At 40.9% G+C, this 16,309-nt stretch overlaps 2 protein-coding genes across 6 annotated transcripts in view; one reads left to right on the top strand and one right to left on the bottom strand.

Annotated features, from left to right (window-relative positions):
• cep295 (centrosomal protein 295) overlaps positions 1-16,309 on the top strand; it is a 31,753-nt gene that overhangs the window by 14,221 nt on the left and 1,223 nt on the right. The window contains exons 20-29 of one of the 4 annotated variants that reach the window (XM_051957556.1): positions 533-681; positions 1,013-1,406; positions 2,629-2,778; positions 3,434-3,909; positions 4,076-4,207; positions 4,592-4,640; positions 6,220-6,552; positions 6,635-6,731; positions 7,775-7,874; positions 7,973-8,088. In XM_051957556.1, the coding sequence (XP_051813516.1) occupies positions 533-681; positions 1,013-1,406; positions 2,629-2,778; positions 3,434-3,909; positions 4,076-4,207; positions 4,592-4,640; positions 6,220-6,552; positions 6,635-6,731; positions 7,775-7,874; positions 7,973-8,014 (1,922 nt within the window). In that variant the 3' untranslated portion in view covers positions 8,015-8,088. Of the gene's footprint in view, positions 1-532; positions 682-1,012; positions 1,407-2,628; positions 2,779-3,433; positions 3,910-4,075; positions 4,208-4,591; positions 4,641-6,216; positions 6,553-6,634; positions 6,732-7,774; positions 7,875-7,972; positions 8,089-16,309 lie in introns of those variants that run through there. The other 3 variants (XM_051957553.1, XM_051957555.1, XM_051957554.1) reach the window with 3 other exon arrangements.
• Positions 8,152-15,839, bottom strand: LOC110946451 (delta(3,5)-Delta(2,4)-dienoyl-CoA isomerase, mitochondrial-like). Of its 2 annotated transcripts, XM_051957578.1 has the most exons (11): positions 15,644-15,839; positions 15,469-15,552; positions 13,386-13,554; positions 12,718-12,806; positions 12,516-12,640; positions 12,378-12,426; positions 11,154-11,218; positions 10,112-10,182; positions 9,813-9,884; positions 8,814-8,964; positions 8,152-8,630 (listed from the first exon to the last, which is right to left on the bottom strand). In XM_051957578.1, the coding sequence occupies exons 2-11, from the start codon at positions 15,503-15,505 to the stop codon at positions 8,526-8,528; spliced, it is 933 nt and encodes a 310-aa protein (XP_051813538.1). In that variant the 5' UTR covers positions 15,506-15,552; positions 15,644-15,839; the 3' UTR covers positions 8,152-8,525. The 2 variants fall into 2 exon arrangements, with proteins under 2 accessions (XP_051813538.1, XP_051813539.1); XM_051957579.1 differs by lacking the exon at positions 15,469-15,552.

Raw genomic sequence — 16,309 nt, 5'->3', positions numbered from 1 at the left:
GAAGGGTTAAATAAGCCAGACCCAGATGTTTCCATTAGGTTGGAGCAGATAAAAGTTGTGTAACTCAGAGTTAGTCTAGTTAACGTCTTTCTGCAGGAAAACCAACCAAACTGCCCTTGAAGGTCCCTGTGAGGTCAAACCATGAGGCACAGCGGTGGATTTACAGTGTCTTCAGATCATTCTAACCTGGCTCTGACTGGTTTTTGTGTTTTATTTTTACTCCAGATTAGCTTAGCTTACTCATCTGGTGAACTGAAGGAGGAACGGCAGGTTTGAGGAGAATTAAAAGGTGATTTTCATGAAGGTCTCACAGTGCAGAAACAAGCATACCTCAGGAAAAACCACCACGAGCTGGAATCATGGACACTGACAGACCTTTTCTGGTTGTGTAACTCAGAGGTGTTCTGCTCCCTTTGCTGCTAATCAGTGTCCAACGGCGTATTGATAACCAGTCCTCCTGGAAGCTGCATCCATCCAGAGATAATGTGATGTACAGACTTTTCATGTTTGAACTGTCCTTGTTCCTCGGCAGACAGTGAAGGATCATACACGGAGGAAGCTGCTTCTTCAGTTTCTCAGCCGTCTTTGGTTCGATTCTCGGCCAGCAGACGGGAGGATGGAAACTCTACGAGTCGACAGTTTCTGCTGTCAGACCCAGCAGGAGCTCAGAGGAGCAGACTGGTCGGTGGCTCGCTTTTTAATAAGATATAACAGTTTGTTGAGGCAACGTTAGAAAATATTTTAACCTGTTAACAACCGGCAAACAAGGAGAGGTGATGCACAAAGTGATGAATTTAATGAATATTCAGTCAATATGGCTGCAGCAGTTAAGCTACATTATAGTTTCAATGTTAAACTTCTGATTGTTGGTGTGTTAGTGGTTCTGAACCTTCTGAACTTGTTAGAGTCACAGCTATGGGTGGATTAGAATGAAATGTGATCAGATTGGTTAAATTTATCGTCTCTAAATCTGCCTTGTTTTGCTCTAAAGTGTTTACCTGATGTGTTTCAGGAGCTGGAGAACCCAGTCGACGCCACCCCGTCTCTGGCCGATGACCACGACTCTTTCCGGCCTCTGATTGGCCAGCTGGCGGAGCTCTCTTCCTGCCTCGCTGCTCCTCAGAGGGACTCGGCTCTGGAGCAGCTGGTCGGTCATCCGTCGGCTCAGTCGTCGGCGATCGGTCACCTGCCGGGTCTGTCGCCAAGCGTCGGTGGATGGGACTCAACTCTGAGCCGCATGATTGGTCGCCTGTCCCACCAGCCGAGCTCTGATTGGCCGAGCGGCGGGCAGGAGTTACTGCTGATGGGTCAGACGGAGCCGTCGTGGTTGGAAGAAGCTGTGGAGGAGGGTCAGATGAGGCCTCTGGTTGGAGAGCTGGACGAGTCTGCTGTTACAGAAACAGGCAGTAAGTTTAGGTTATTAAGAGATGAAGCATGGAGAGTTCAGTGGTTAAAGATCTGAGTTACTGATCAAACGTTGAGGGCTGAAGCAGCTAAATCTTTTTTTAAGGTTTTCTTACCTCGGATACAGTTATTAGTAATGAAGGACACGGATAACAGATCTACAGTTACAGCAAAAATAAAAATGTTGGTGTCAAAATGTAAACTAAACTTAAGTTCAGTTAGAAATAAAATAACCTCCTGGATGAAGGTGAAACATCTTCAAGATACCTAAAAGAGTCCAGCTGCTTTTTACTGAAGCTCCCAAATTTCTGAAATGTTCCTCTGTACCCCTATGGAGATATTCTATTAAAAATCAGCCGTTTACAGCTACAGTAGTCATTTACCACATTAACAATGTCTACACTGGATTTATCATTCATTTAATGTGATCTTCATTAAAAAAAGCTGCTTTTCTTTCAAAAATAAGGACATTTCTCAGTGACCCCAAATGTTTGATAGGTAGTGTACGTTTCATTAAAAGAGAACTTTCAACATTAATCCTTCCGTGTTTTTGACGCGTATTGAACCAGTGACTGCTTTAGAGTCACAGTGGTGCGTTTTAAAATGATTTATTTCACTGGGAATCTGTTTAATAGTATGTCATTATCAATAATCAGAAAAATGCTGTTGATCCCTACAGAAGACAAAATATGGACTCCCAGCCGACCACTGATTAACTGGAATAATTAGATTATAGAATAAAATTGCTTTGCTGTCAGTACACAGTGCACAATGGAAATAAACAGCATTACTATCAGTGTGTTTACACAATCAGACATTTTAAAAATACAGTAGAAAATGTGCAAATAATAAAAAAAATAGTAGAAAGTCTTTTATACAAGTGTATTTATGAAGAGTGGGATATCTTATCTCGTGAAGACGGTATAATTGGTGTGTTTAGAACAATAAAAATGAGATTTTATTGCATATCTATGTTATAGCTGAACATATATGAAAAATAAATGGCTTAAAGTAGTTCAAAAACGACATACAAAGTGAATGTAAATGTGTAGATTGTGGCCATTTGTTGTTAAAACATGAACTCATTAATAAATAGAAGTGAATCAAATTTCTTCCAATCCTAATTTATTTAAAAATCGTCTTAACTTGCCCGTATCACTTCTGTTTTCACAAACGCGTTCCACCGTGCTCCAGTTTGTCAGTAACTCGTCTGCCGCTCTGCAGGCGAAAGAAGCCACGAGGCGCTCGGTGTCCAACCTGAGGTCCCTTCACACCACGACACCTCATCGCACATCATCAGCTCTGATCCAGGTGTGGAGCAGACGAGGCAGAACCGAAGCAGTGTGGTGGACATGAGCTCACAGAGGGCTGAGGGTGAGACAGAAAGCACTCGACTAACGCGGAGAAGTGCACCTACCTTCATGAATCTGTTAACCCTCGTGTCGATCTGCAGGATGAAATTGGCCCGTTTTAAAGTTTGAAAATGTGGGAAAAAATATATTTTCACAGTGAAACTTCTGATGTTCACATTTTCAATATTTTGGGGAAATGTTTTGGATGTTTTTTAGTGGAACAAAAATGTTTCTTTAAGATCGTTCACATAAAAATCAACCAAAATCCAGCGAAATTCGCTGGATTTTGGTTGATTTTTATGTGAATGATCTTCAAGAAAATATTAGTTTTACTGATATATATTTAATCCCTTTAGATATTTTTAGGATTTTTTCTGAAGATTTTTACTCACTTTTTGAAAAATATTTACAAGAATTTTCGTGCCACATTTGGGGGATTTAAAAAAAATAAAACTTTTAAGGGAAACTTTTAAGGAATTATTAGAATTTTATTCCTTTGCAATTTTTTTTAGAAATTTGGGGAATTTTTTTGCTGATTTTTTTTTCTTTTCAGACAAGGAAAGTATATTTTTTGGTGGCCGTAAATGAGGACAACAGGAGGGTTAAAGCAGATGTTAATTTTCTTGTGTTTTTCTTTTCTGATTAGAGCTTTATTGTGCTTTATCTCCATTCCTCAGATTCTTTCCACCCGCTGCTGCCTGAGGTCACCCACAATGAAACATTAGACCCCTCCATGACCTTCCGCCTGCCTTCCTCTCCTGAAGGACGTCCAGCTAGCGGACAACACAGCGCTTCTGATCGTTCTACAGACTCTGAACCTCGGGCTAACCTTTCCATTGGGTCCGATCCGTCACCAGAGCGTCTTCGAGCGGAGGAGCCGACCGGACACTCGGCTTCATCTCCTGCTCTGCACGAATCCTTCTCCCAGCTCGTTACCTCCCAGTCTCAGCCCCATGAGTCCGTCCTCACGGTGTCCCCCACATGGACGGCAGACGTGCAGGAAACGGCTCAGATTCTGTCACATTTAACCGTGTGTGATCTGTCGCAGCCAGAGGTGGAGATTCCAGAAAGGCCTGAAGACTCAGTTTCATCCAGTGAGCTGAAGCCTGAGCAGAACTTGAACGATGCTGTTTCTGTTCCTGATGACATATTGGTACGAATGCGTTTATTTGTTCAGCTCAGTAAACTTTAAAAAGCACCTTACTGTCAGACATACCGTGACGGCCGCAGTTTTCAAATAAACACCTGCTCATGACATTCCATTTTGTGTCGGAGTATAACTTCAGTTTAGTTTGGTTTACTTTTACAACTTTTTGTAGGAAGCTGCCCACAAAGAGAAGGGGATCCTGGAGCAGTCGGAGATAACTCTAGTGAGCCTGACGGACTCCACTCTGCAGGACCAGGACACCACCATGACGGAGGGAGGCGGACCAGAAGGCCAAGAGATGGAGGTAAACATGCAGTCTTGATTTTTATGCAAATGTTTTTAAAAGAAAATAGAAGTTTGACTGATATACATGCAATCACTTTAGATAATTTTAGGATTTTTTTAAAAAAGAATTTTCTTTGCAAATTTGGGGGAATTTTTGAAAATAAAACTTTTAAGGAATTATTGGAATTGCCATCCTGAAGGTTTTGCAAATTTTCAGAAATTTGGGGATTTTTTTTTTTGAGACAAGGAAACGATATTTTTTGGTGGCCGTAAATGAGGACGAGGGTTAAATGTATGACGCTAATAAAAGGTGTGAGATAAATGTCTTTTTGGTTCCTCTGTGTTTCCTGGATCTGTAGAGAAACTGACAATAAAAATATTCTTGTCTATTCTTCCTCGGCAGGACTCAGAATCTATGTTGTTACCTGAGGACGACAGCCAAACACATCCAGGTAAAATTAATCGTTAAACGAAGGAAAAATCCCGTCAGTAAGGCGTTTCCTTGCAGCTGTTAGCTGACATCATCCCAAATTATCCTCCAGATTGGAGCAGGTTACCACCTTTGGTCCCTGTTCTCCTGTAAACCCTGCAGGCCTCGGTCCGTCTTCAGGTTTAGACCTTATCTAGCCTAATGTGGCCTTCTGGCAGGCTGTAGGAGGAAGATATGTCAGGACTCTGCCCTGGTCAAGATTAGACGTGACCAAGCAGACGACTGTGTGGAAGTTTCATTCATCAGCACAAACGTCAGAGACTCAGGAAGCTTTGCAGAGTTTAAAACCAGCCTCAAGGTTCAGCTGAAGTTGTCACCACCAGTGATTTTCTTTTATTTACTGATTCTGTTAGTTAACTCACACTGAACTTGTAGACTTCGTGTTGTGTATTTCCGGTTCTGTGGTTGATTTTTGTGTTCCCGTCAAGAGACAACCAATGCAAATCAGCAGTTAGTTAGTTCTGGTTATGCACCATTCCTGCAGCATAAACAATAAATTGTACATTATCTCATCTAAATGTAACTACTGTGAATGCTGTACAGGGAAAAGATTCAGTTAATTTATCACAGTATAACTAAAGTACCATGTAGTCCCTGTGTACAGCTCTGTGAAGCTCCACCAGCTACAGCAGGGGTGTCAAACTCAGTTCCTGGAGGGCCACTATCCTGCATGTTTTAGATGTTTCCCTCTTCCAACACACCTGATTCAAATCATCTTATCATCAAGCTCAGCAGAAGCCTGATAACGAGCCTGATCATTTGAATCAGGTGTGTTGGAGCAGGGAAACATCTAAAACATGCAGGATAGTGGCCCTCCAGGAATGGATCTTGACACCCCTGAGCTACTGGGTTTCTGTGCACCTCACTGCCAGACTGATCAGGGCTGGGCGATATGGCCAAAAAAATAAAATCTCGATTTTTTTTTAAGTCATCTTGGACGATTACGATTTTAATCATTTTTTGCCGTTTTTTTGCGGTCTGTTAGCTATGGCTAGTGCTAGCCATGCCGCACTCCCGTAGCTGCCAGCACTCTTCCCATTCTTTAGGATGCCTCTGCTGGAGGTGCTGAAAGAGGTTAGTTGTGCTGCTACTCTTCGTTTTCACAGTACTTTTGCAAACCTTGCACATGACTGTAGTTTGCTCTGTGTCAGTCTTGTCAAAGCCGAACCACTTCCATATAATCGATGTAACATGAGGCCCTTTTCTCGCGACCAACTCTTCGTCTGCTGTTCTGTCCGCCATGACGGGGGGTGTGAGTGTTTTGGCGGAAGGAGATGAGAGGCAGAAGTCGTGAAAGGCAGAAGAAGAATCTGTATTGTTATATATTTAAGCTCGCCTCGATTTTACGTTTTGGCAAATTTTCAAATCGTCAGGTTTTAAAAAGGCGAATTAATTCGATTTATCGCCCAGTCCTACTCCACAGATAGAAATTCTCATCATTTTTATTCATTTGGTTTCATCCTCTTCACAGTAAATGTGTGTTTATCTTGTTAGCATAATTTTTCATTTTCTTCTAAATCTGTCCACTCTTTCCTCAGTAGTGACGGCCCTCCAGTTTCAGTGGGGTCCCAGCAGAGACCAGCAGGACGTTCACCAGCAGAAACTCCAAGTTCTGCTGCAGAGATCCAACCGAAGGGTCGAAGAAATCAAAGCCAAAGCAGCTCTCACCAAGACTCAACCAGCAGTCAAAGCTCCATGTGAAGGCAGAGAACGGCCTAAAGCTGATAAAGCTCCACCAGCCGCCTGTAAAGCAAAAACTAAGTCAGAAGTTCAGCTCAAAGCCGACATGAAGTCAAAGGGAGGGCCAGCTGTGCTCCAAACCCAAGAGAAACCTGAGCTTATCAAGCAGAAAACACCCCAGCTTCCTTCTGCAGGTTTTTATTTACTTTATTCTAATCAGTTCAGGGACCAGAAGTTCTACATCAGAGTCCAAAACATTTTTCTGTTCCTCCTCAGTGAGCCGTTCTGCACACAAGAAGGTGGACGAGGTGAAAATCTGCACTCCAGAGCAAAGAAAACGCAACATCACCGAGATGCACCAAAGAACTCAGAGGTACTGCTGGAATATTCATGGATTTAACGTCTACACTGCTCTGAATGACTAAATATTGCTTCTGTACTCATGTTTTTGATCAAATCCCTTCATTCATTTATGTTTCACGTCATGTTTTAATTAACATGGATGGCAATTTTCCGCGGATTTCCGCCAATTTAACTTCAAATCGGAACATTTCTGTGAATCGTCTAAATCCGTTGAGAAAATTTTAGTGGGGGTTAGGTACTTTATTGTCGCCGATGTTAACGAAACTCAAGCCTCACTCCTGCGAAATCCTGAAGCGAGATTTTCAGTGAAGCCATCGGTTGATTGTAAACGGCCCAGCGATTGGATAGCTTCAAGCTTGGACTAATCAAATTGCTCGTAGCATTCTAGGGCTGCAGCTAACGAAGCCTCGAGTAATCATCTCAGCACGATACGTCATCAAAAGCGGAAGTGAGTGCGCAATGCAACAGAAATCACCATCCGACCGGAGCGCAGAACACAGACGGAACTTGGTACAGCTGTATAGTAAACGCTGACATCCGCGCTTACGATAGATCAGATGTCAAGGCAAAAGATACATTGAAAGAGAAGGAAATGGCTGCAAGAAAAGCCCACCAGCAGGAGTTGAAAAGGAAGCTGCAAAGAGAAGAAAATTGGCAAAATAGGAGTGTTGCAGTGAACTGACTTGTATATAGTGTACATAGTAGTATAGAACTCTTATAGATTTGTGAAATAGTTTGAACTGAAGATGGTGACAAAAGATTGAAGAACAAGTAAGTTAACTTTTCATTAAATTTGCTGACTTATTTAAGTCTAGTATTATGTTTTTGATCATTTTTATCAGTCTAAATGACTTCTATTTTACTATAAATCTCTCAGCTTCAGGGGGGCTCTGCCCCCTGCTACCCCAAGTCAATAATTTTCAGCTGAAATCAGAATTTCCTGTTGCCATCCCTGAATTAAAAGAGAACTTTCCAACGTTCATCCTTCGGTATTTCTGACATGGAATGAATCGGTGACTACAGACAGATGAGTGTGATCTTGTGTTTTTTCAGACTCTACGAGCAGCTGGAGGAGGTGAAGCAGCAGAAAGCCGTCAGGAGCCGACAGGAAGACGGAGCAAAAAACAGACTGAAGGCCAAGGAGTTCCACAAGGTAGATTATTAGGATTTCAAAGACGACGTGTGGATGTTACAGAGCAGCAGGAACCAAACATCTGATTAAAAGAACATTTTTCTATCGTCTCTCCACAGAAAACCTTACAGAAGCTTCGTGCCAAGCAGAGCCAACAGTGAACGTGTCCTAGTTTTACCTTTTTACTTTTAATTTAGACGTTTTATCAATAAAGCTTTTAAGTTATTTAAATCAACTTTTTGCACCGCATGGTCTTTTTGGCTCAACAGGCTGCGAGAAAAAGATGAAATCTGTCGCCTTTAACTTTCAGATGAGTTTCTTTAATAGGAAAACAGATTTACAAAAGAGGCTGTTCATGTTTTATGGCGATGAGCTGAGAAACTAACAGTCACATCTTGTTTTTAGATTGTGTTAGCTGGTATGTTGCCATCATTCACTTCTATTATTACAGCTCATATGAGGTTAATGTTGGATTGCACACATGAAAACGCTGTTTAAAAGGTTTTCCACCCACTAATGATCATCTCCACCTCACATCACAGATTACTAGAAAGCTTCAGTTTTTGGTGTTATGAGCTCAGTCTAGACAGAAAATCTCACTTTGTTCCCCATTAAAGGCCACGGCGTGGGATTAAAACGGCAGCTTTTGTGTTGAATCTGAACTTGGCCTCTTTACAGTTTGGAGAAAACCACCTCTTTGGGGCTCTTCTTCTCCATGGCGGCCATAGCTGATTTCATCACGTCTTGGGACTGGAGCATGCTCATGTTCCACACGGCCTGCAAGAGATCAACACGGTGCTGATGGAGTCGCTTTTAAAAGAGGTTTACAGCACTTTGGTCGTCACATTTCTCTGCCATGTATACACAGAACTCTGGATGAGGCTGAAGTCTGACATAAATCAGGAGGTTAAACAATCTGTGTGATGAGACAAATCTGGTGAAAGACAAACGAATCCTCACCATGCGCTCCAGTCCTTCAGCCACGCTGTGGTCTCTGGAGTAGATCAGGTTTATTTTGGTGCCCTGAACGGCTAACGGGCTGCGAGCAGCGATCTCTCCAGCCAGCTCCATGGCTCCTGCCATCATGGTCTCCTTATCTGCAAACACCCGGCTGGAGAGGAAAGGAAGGAATTCAGACTGACAGACTAGAAAAATAAAGTGAAGCCAGTAGATATTCAACAGATTTACTCAGAAAATCGATCCTGCAAAACCAAAATATCAATAAAACACTGATCCGCTGAGAGAAACAGCTCTGAGGACGATGAACCTGAAGCTGTGTGGATTTAAAAAGTCTGCTTGATGTAGGTCAGAATAAAAGCTGAAGAAATTATAGACAGGAAAAGAATCACCAGGAAGATTACTTTATACAGTTAAGAGCTTTATTATGGCTCACAAAGGACTTTAATACTGATGTAAATCTGCTCAAAGCAACGCTAAGTTGAAACAAACTCAAGAAATTAATCAAATACAGGCTTAAGTTGGCGGATTAACTGGACTAAACTGGCTCAAGTTGTTCATACTGACTGAAACTTTCAAGACTTTGACACTAGCCGAGCTGCCTGCCTGGCTAAATACTGGAGCTATGTCGAAAATTCATTTCTCCATGACTCACATGTATGAAATGACATGAAAACAGACCCCAGGTTGAAAAAAAACGAAGTTCCCCTTTAAGTTGGCGGATTAACTGGACTAAACTGGCTCAAGTTGTTCATACTGACTGAAAACTTCTCATTTTGAAACAGCTTTAAGTCAAATCTGTAGCTTCCATTATTTTACTGCAAGTTGAATCTGTTGAAGCACAGAGCATCTAAAATGATCTCGTTTATGTCCACCCCTCCCACCACCAAGCAGCATCTCCTTGTCTTACATAGTCCGAGCTGCATCCTTAAATTCGACCTTTTGAAAGCTCAGTTCAATACAAACATCAGCACAGAGTCCCATTCTGATCATGTAGATTACCTGACCAGTCCGCTGCTCTTAGCTTCATCAGCGTACATCTTCCTGGCAGTCAAAGCCAGCTCGTTCACTAGGCTGTAAAAATAAATAAAATACAATAAGAACATGGATTTAATGTCATCTCTATCTGACTGTATGTTCCTGTGTTGTCTGAATCAGGTCTCATCAGTACATCACATCACTGTCTGTCATCTTATCTTCCTAATAAGGAACGTATACAAACACATGATGAGTTTTAGTTGTTAAATGATGAATTCTGTCACTTTAATCATCCTATGTAATCTGCAACTTTGCTGGTTTACCTGCGGCTGCCGATGACTTTAGGAAGTCTCTGGAGAGTTCCAACATCTGCTGCCATTCCAATATCAACTTCCTGTAGAGCAAAACAGACGCTGAAAATAAGGAAACATCGTCGATGCGCATCATATGAGATGGCTTCCCATCATCAAATACATGATTCTTAGGTTTCATGTGTATCCTTTAAGTCTATTAATGCAGTAAAATGGGTTCTTAGTCTCCTCAGTTCTTATCAACAAAATATTAAATGTAATGTTTGCTTATTCTACGAGTCTGTTTTAGTACATTTAATGCATCAAAGAGCTAAAGTTCAGCAGGTGCAGAAAGCTCAGTCAAAGCCTAAATCTTCGCAAAAAAAAAAACAAAGCCGTAAAAGCTGAAAACACTGGAAAGAAATTAAAAAATAAGTGAAGGTAAACAACAAAAAAGGTTATGCCGATGTACATGTTATTGTTATTCTGCTTGTTTGTTTCATTGTGAATAAACACCATGATGGATGGATGGATGATGATGATGGATGGATGATAGATGACAATGGATGGATGCTAAAGGATGGATGTTGATAAAGGATGGATGATGATGGATGGATGATAAAGGATGGATGGATGGATGGTAAAGGATGGATGAAAAAAGGATGGATGGATGATAAAGGATGGATGATGGATGATAAAGGATAGATGGATGGATGATAAAGGATGGATGATGATGGATGATGATAAAGGATGGATGGATGATAAAGGATGATGGATGGATGGTCGATGGATGGATGATAAAGGATGATGGATGATAGGTGGATGGATGGATGGATGATTACGGATGATGGATGGATGATAAAGAATGGATGGATGGATGATGATTGATGGATGGATGATGATAAAGGATGGATGGATGGATGATGATTGGTGGATGATAAAAGATGGATGGATGATGGATGGATGATGGATGGGGAATAAGTCAGTTGGTTAGTACATTTATATACATTTTCTTCAAGCATGGTTTCTGTTTCTGGTCACCACATTTCTAGATGATCAAACTAAACATACAAACCTTAACCTGGAACCAGGCGTCCTGAGTGCACAGACGAATGTCGCAGGCTGTGATCAGATCAACACCTGCCACACAACACAACACAACACAACTTTAAACCTCACAACCAAAACAGAACAGCTTAGTCAAAGAGCAGGAACCAGAGGTCTGTATCACAAAGAGAGATGGACTCGGTCTGAACGTCAGCAGCAACGTGGAGCAGACCATCAGCAGGTTCAGTTAGATGGCAAAGAAAACTGAATCATTTCAAAGAACACAGGAAAACATCTTAAAGTCGGTTTTGGACAGAAAAGGTGGAAAGTCCAGAAGAACAAACAATACATTCAACTGGTGTTGAATTTGTTAAACATGCTGTCATGGCAGATAGGATCAATCTCACCATCAACACTCACAAGTAAACACTGACAGGCTTGTTGGACCTAAACATCACTAAACAGAACCTGTCTACATTGTGAAGTAGCTAAAGGGTCCCAAAAGGCAGCACATGATGCCACATTCTACAGAGATTCAAGAACAGATGAGGAACAAAGTCATGAACATTCATCAGTCTGGAGGGTTACAACTCCAGAGACTGTGGAGAACCACACTGAGGAACTTTATCCACAAATGGAGAAACATGGAGCAGTAATGAACCTCCAGGAGTGGACCAACTACCAACATTTCTCCAAGAGCATCCACATCTAATCCAGGAGTCGCAAAAGAACCCAGACGAACATCTAAACATCTGCAGACCTCACTGGCCTCAGCTAAGGTCCATCTACATGATTCTACAATAAGGAAGACTCTGGGAGGAAACGGATCCATGGGAGAGTTAAAGGATCAAAAAGAACATAAAGGTACAAAAACATCTGGATGAGCTCCAAGAGTCAAAAGTGGAACTTTCTGGAAGACATGGATCTGCTACATACAGTGGAAAACTAATACTGCATTCCACAAGAACGTGATACCAATGAGGGGCAATTAGTTTTTCACAGGGGTTTTTAATAAATCTTCAATAAATCATCATCTAAAAACTGCATTTTGACAAGTCAGAATTTTGAACTTTATCCCGTGTCGTCTTCTACATTTCTGCACACATTTGGGCTTTTTTCTGACTCATGATGTAAATATAACTCAACTGAATATACTAGTCAATAAAATTGAGTTGAATTAAAAATGTCGGCGATGAAAAAGGGTCTATTTGTGACTCTCAGGTTTATACATAGTGAGATGAAGCCGTCTTACCTCCTCCAATACAGGCTCCATGGACAGCCACCAAGACAGGCTTTGGACACTGCAAGAAGAACAAAATCATTCCACAGACTGACGATCGTCTCTGGCTGGATTTTTCTTAATTTCCTCAGTGCTGTGAACGTTTCTGACCTTCTCTATGACGGAGAACGTGTCCTGGTACTTGAGGAGTGTATTTCTGATGTTCCATGAAGTTCTGCCCATGTCGTCGCCACCAGACTGGAGGACGTCGCTGGCAACGTCCGTGAGGTCGATACCTGGACGGCAACACGGCAGAGAAGATAAATACAGCGGCAGTAAGAGGACAGCTTCAGGACAGAAGCAGGAAACCCACCAGCTGTGAAGATCTTTCCTGCTCCAGAAACCACCACCACTCTGCAGTCTGGATCCTCAGAGATCTCAGTGAAACACTCCACCATCTCCCTGCACAGAAACACACAACCTTTTAATGCTTTTTGAGATTTCAGGACAAAAGGAAGCTTCAATGCGTAATATCTTTAATAAATCAGTAAATCTGTCAGCCAGTTATTTAGTAAAAACAGCTGTCAGCACTGAGTACAAAAGTGGAAACAACTACTCTAATTATTGCAGTTTTTTCAATTTACTGACACAATATTGACTCCGATCCATCTATGAAACACTAAATTGACAGTTTACATTTCTCCCTGCAGCGCCCCCTGGTGTCCACAGTTTGTTTACACATACATCAAATTAGCTCAAACTGTATCGCACAAATGCAGCTCCCAACATTTTATCAATGTAGAAGCTACAAATAAGCAAAATTATCAGCTAGTAACTGCTGTTTGTGCATAATAAATAAAAATACTTTTCAAACTTTTTATTTACACTTGTGTGCATCATCATTTTTTAGTTAAATCAGCTCCAGTTTTCTATGTTTTTAGTGTTTTATTCAATCATTTTTGTGTTCTTTGGACACCTACTGACATTAAAAAGAAATTAATTCAACATTATATGTGACGTGTTCATTTAAACAGTTCCTGCCTCCAGAACGCCTTGTTCATGGAGTTGCGTTTCTCGGGACGGTGAAGCTCCACATGTGTGATGGACTCAGCGGGGCGGCTGATGGCCAGAGAGGTGTACGGAGACGTGGGACCACCAGAGGACGACATGGCTCTGACTGCAGCCTGAGCAGGCAGCCACAAGCCCCTGTCTGAGGGGACACAAACAACAACATGAGCTCATCACAACAACAACAACAACAAGGACACTGGAGGCTAACTCGCTTCAGCTGATCCATCATGTTGACTGTTCAGGTCAGACATCCATCCATTCATCATCTATACACCACTTAATCCTCATTAGGGTCACTGGGGGCTGGAGTCTATCCCAGATGGTTTAGGGTGAAGGTAGGGAACACCTGGACAGGTAACGGTCTGTCGCAGGGCTACATACACAGACAAACAATCACACTCTCATTCACACCTACAGACAGTGTAGAGTTACCAAATAAACTCAGCATGCTTTTGGACTGTTGGAGGAAGCTGGAGAACCTGGAGAAAACCCACACATGCACAGGGAGAACATGCAAACTCCATGCAGAAAGATCCCAATAAGGCCGGGATTTGAACCGGGGATCTTCTTGATGCAAGGTGAAAGTGCTAACCACTACTGCACTGTGCAGCCCCATTCAAAACATGATGAGCTTAACTTTTTTTGTCAGATTTAAATTCAACACGTTCAGGCACAGCTAAAATGATTGGTCAATTTTCAGTGAAACGTCTCCTGATAGAAAACTGATCTGCAGTTACACTAATGACTGATAAAGAGAGTCAAACACGTCATGGTTAGACTCTTTTTTATAAATGTGAGGGGATCACAAGCAGGCACACATGTATTCAGGCATACTATAAGAATTAACAACACAAGTGCACTCAAATATCCACTAACATTTTATTTTATGGTCCCTTTTTTTAGTGATATCTTAAATTAATTGTAATAGTTTTGGGTTGTTTATTTGAAAGTTTCCGTAAAAATCATCAGGAATTTAAACCATAAGGAAAATAGTAAACTATAAGCTACAACAGCAAAATGCTAAACATATTAATTTATACAATTATGAGTAATTAAACTTTTAATAATTAAGTATTTTTCTGTTTATTAGAGCGGCAATGGCTAATAAATTAATCAAGCTATTATTTTAGCATTAGCTGTTTTGATAAATGATTAGCTAATCATTTATCAGAACAGCCGATGCTAAATTAATAGCATCAACTGTTTATTACGTTTCACCCCCCTCTTGTCTCAGACAAAACTAAATGAACCAAGGTTGTTAACAGGTGAACCTACCAAAAATTACACAAACAAACAGAAAACGGGTTCTGTGGTCTAAAAGAGGACAGTATGTGGTTGAATACCACTATCCCCCACTAAATCTACCAAGGTGGTAGACCAAACAAACAAACAATACAAACATTATTATACACAGTCCGGATGTAAAGTAGAATAAAATTCATGTCTGAGCTCTGCAGAAAGCCTAAAAGCACAGCCTTACATAAAATAAGATAAAAGAAGCATTTTAAGACTTTTAATCACTAAATCCAGCAGAAATTCAGAGTATTAATGGCTTAACACAAACAATATCAGCTGCAGCCTCATTTTAAAACATATTAAAATACACATTTGAGCCCAGGAGAAAAGCTCAACAACACAACTATGCCTAAAACTGGAGAAAACATGACCTTCATTTCATGGACTTTAATTCAATAAAACCAGTAGACACTTTGCCTATTAATAGCTAAACATAAAGATTAACATTTGTAGCCCCAGCATGAAAAATAATACATAAACAACAGCATATTTATATATTTAAGAGCTGCAGAAAACACTTCAGGACACAAACTCTGATATAACACTGAAGCTGCACTGGTGACCTTTCACCCACATCCCCCTCCATGACTTTTGCTTACTTTATTAAATGTTTGTTTACAAGCTAGTCAGAGTTTGCACAAAGTAAACGAACATCCAACTATCAGGAACTTTTAAACACATTATCACACATTTTCACACTAAATAACACGACATCAAACTCAAGCTAAACAAAAACACACAAAACACTGACACTTACATGTATTGAGAGCTGACCTGACACACACTGACAGCATCGCCCTTTGAACGCGGCACAGTCCAGATAATTTACTGATCAATAAAACTGCAGCGAACAGAGAGAATCGATCAGTTGAGAATGCTAATTAGCGTTAGCCTGCTAGCTGAAGCCAAAGACTTAACGACAGTTTTCTTACCAAAAGTGTTCGCTGATTAACTGCTTTGGTCTCCAGCAGATGATTAAGAGGCGGAAAAAAAGCGACAGCGTTTGCCGACTGTTAATCTACAACAACAAAAGGCGTTAACATGAAATGACAATGAAACTGTCATTAACTCTCTCCAGCTAATTTAGCTCAGTCTCCAACCTCCCACGGCGGCCGAAGAGGCTCAAACGCGAAAGCTATAACCGCACACTAAGGCTGCTGAGTAATCAATGAATTAGAGTTGAAAGCAGGCGGAATATGTACAAATACCCATAAATATACCCTATTACAAGTAGAATCAGTAAAATCTATTCAGAGTATTAAAATACACTTGCCTTGAAATGTGCAAATACTGTATATTGAATTTTAAGTACATTTAGTATTCTATAGATTTTACAATTAGAAACGATTTTATAGTATTGCGCAGCAAGATGTTCAGAATATACAAACCTTTAACGTTAATGTTCCTTAGCTGCCTTTTTGCTATTTATTTTGTTGCATGTAAGTTGCTGAACACTTGAATGTCCCTCGGGATTAATAAAGTCTATCTATAAAAATACTCACTCTATAATGAATGTCATCAACCTGGTGGATTAATGTCCTTAATATCAGGCTGCAGCTAATCCTTATTGTCCTCGTGGCGTAATATCCTGATTTTAT

The sequence above is a fragment of the Acanthochromis polyacanthus genome, chromosome 13 (assembly GCF_021347895.1).
Source record: "Acanthochromis polyacanthus isolate Apoly-LR-REF ecotype Palm Island chromosome 13, KAUST_Apoly_ChrSc, whole genome shotgun sequence".
Taxonomy (NCBI): Eukaryota; Metazoa; Chordata; class Actinopteri; family Pomacentridae; genus Acanthochromis; species Acanthochromis polyacanthus.
This window is presented reverse-complemented; position numbering and strand designations above follow the sequence as displayed.

Bases quoted from the DNA above. Each gene is read 5' to 3' on its own strand.
- LOC110946451 (XM_051957578.1), bottom strand. From the start codon at position 15,505: ATGCTGTCAGTGTGTGTCAGGTCAGCTCTCAATACAT. The intron at 12,641-12,717 runs GTGGGTTTCCTG...GTTGCCGTCCAG, and splicing joins AGGAAAGATCTTCACAGCTG to GTATCGACCTCACGGACGTT. The intron at 10,183-11,153 runs GTTTGTATGTTT...TTTGCTCTACAG, and splicing joins ACGCCTGGTTCCAGGTTAAG to GAAGTTGATATTGGAATGGC.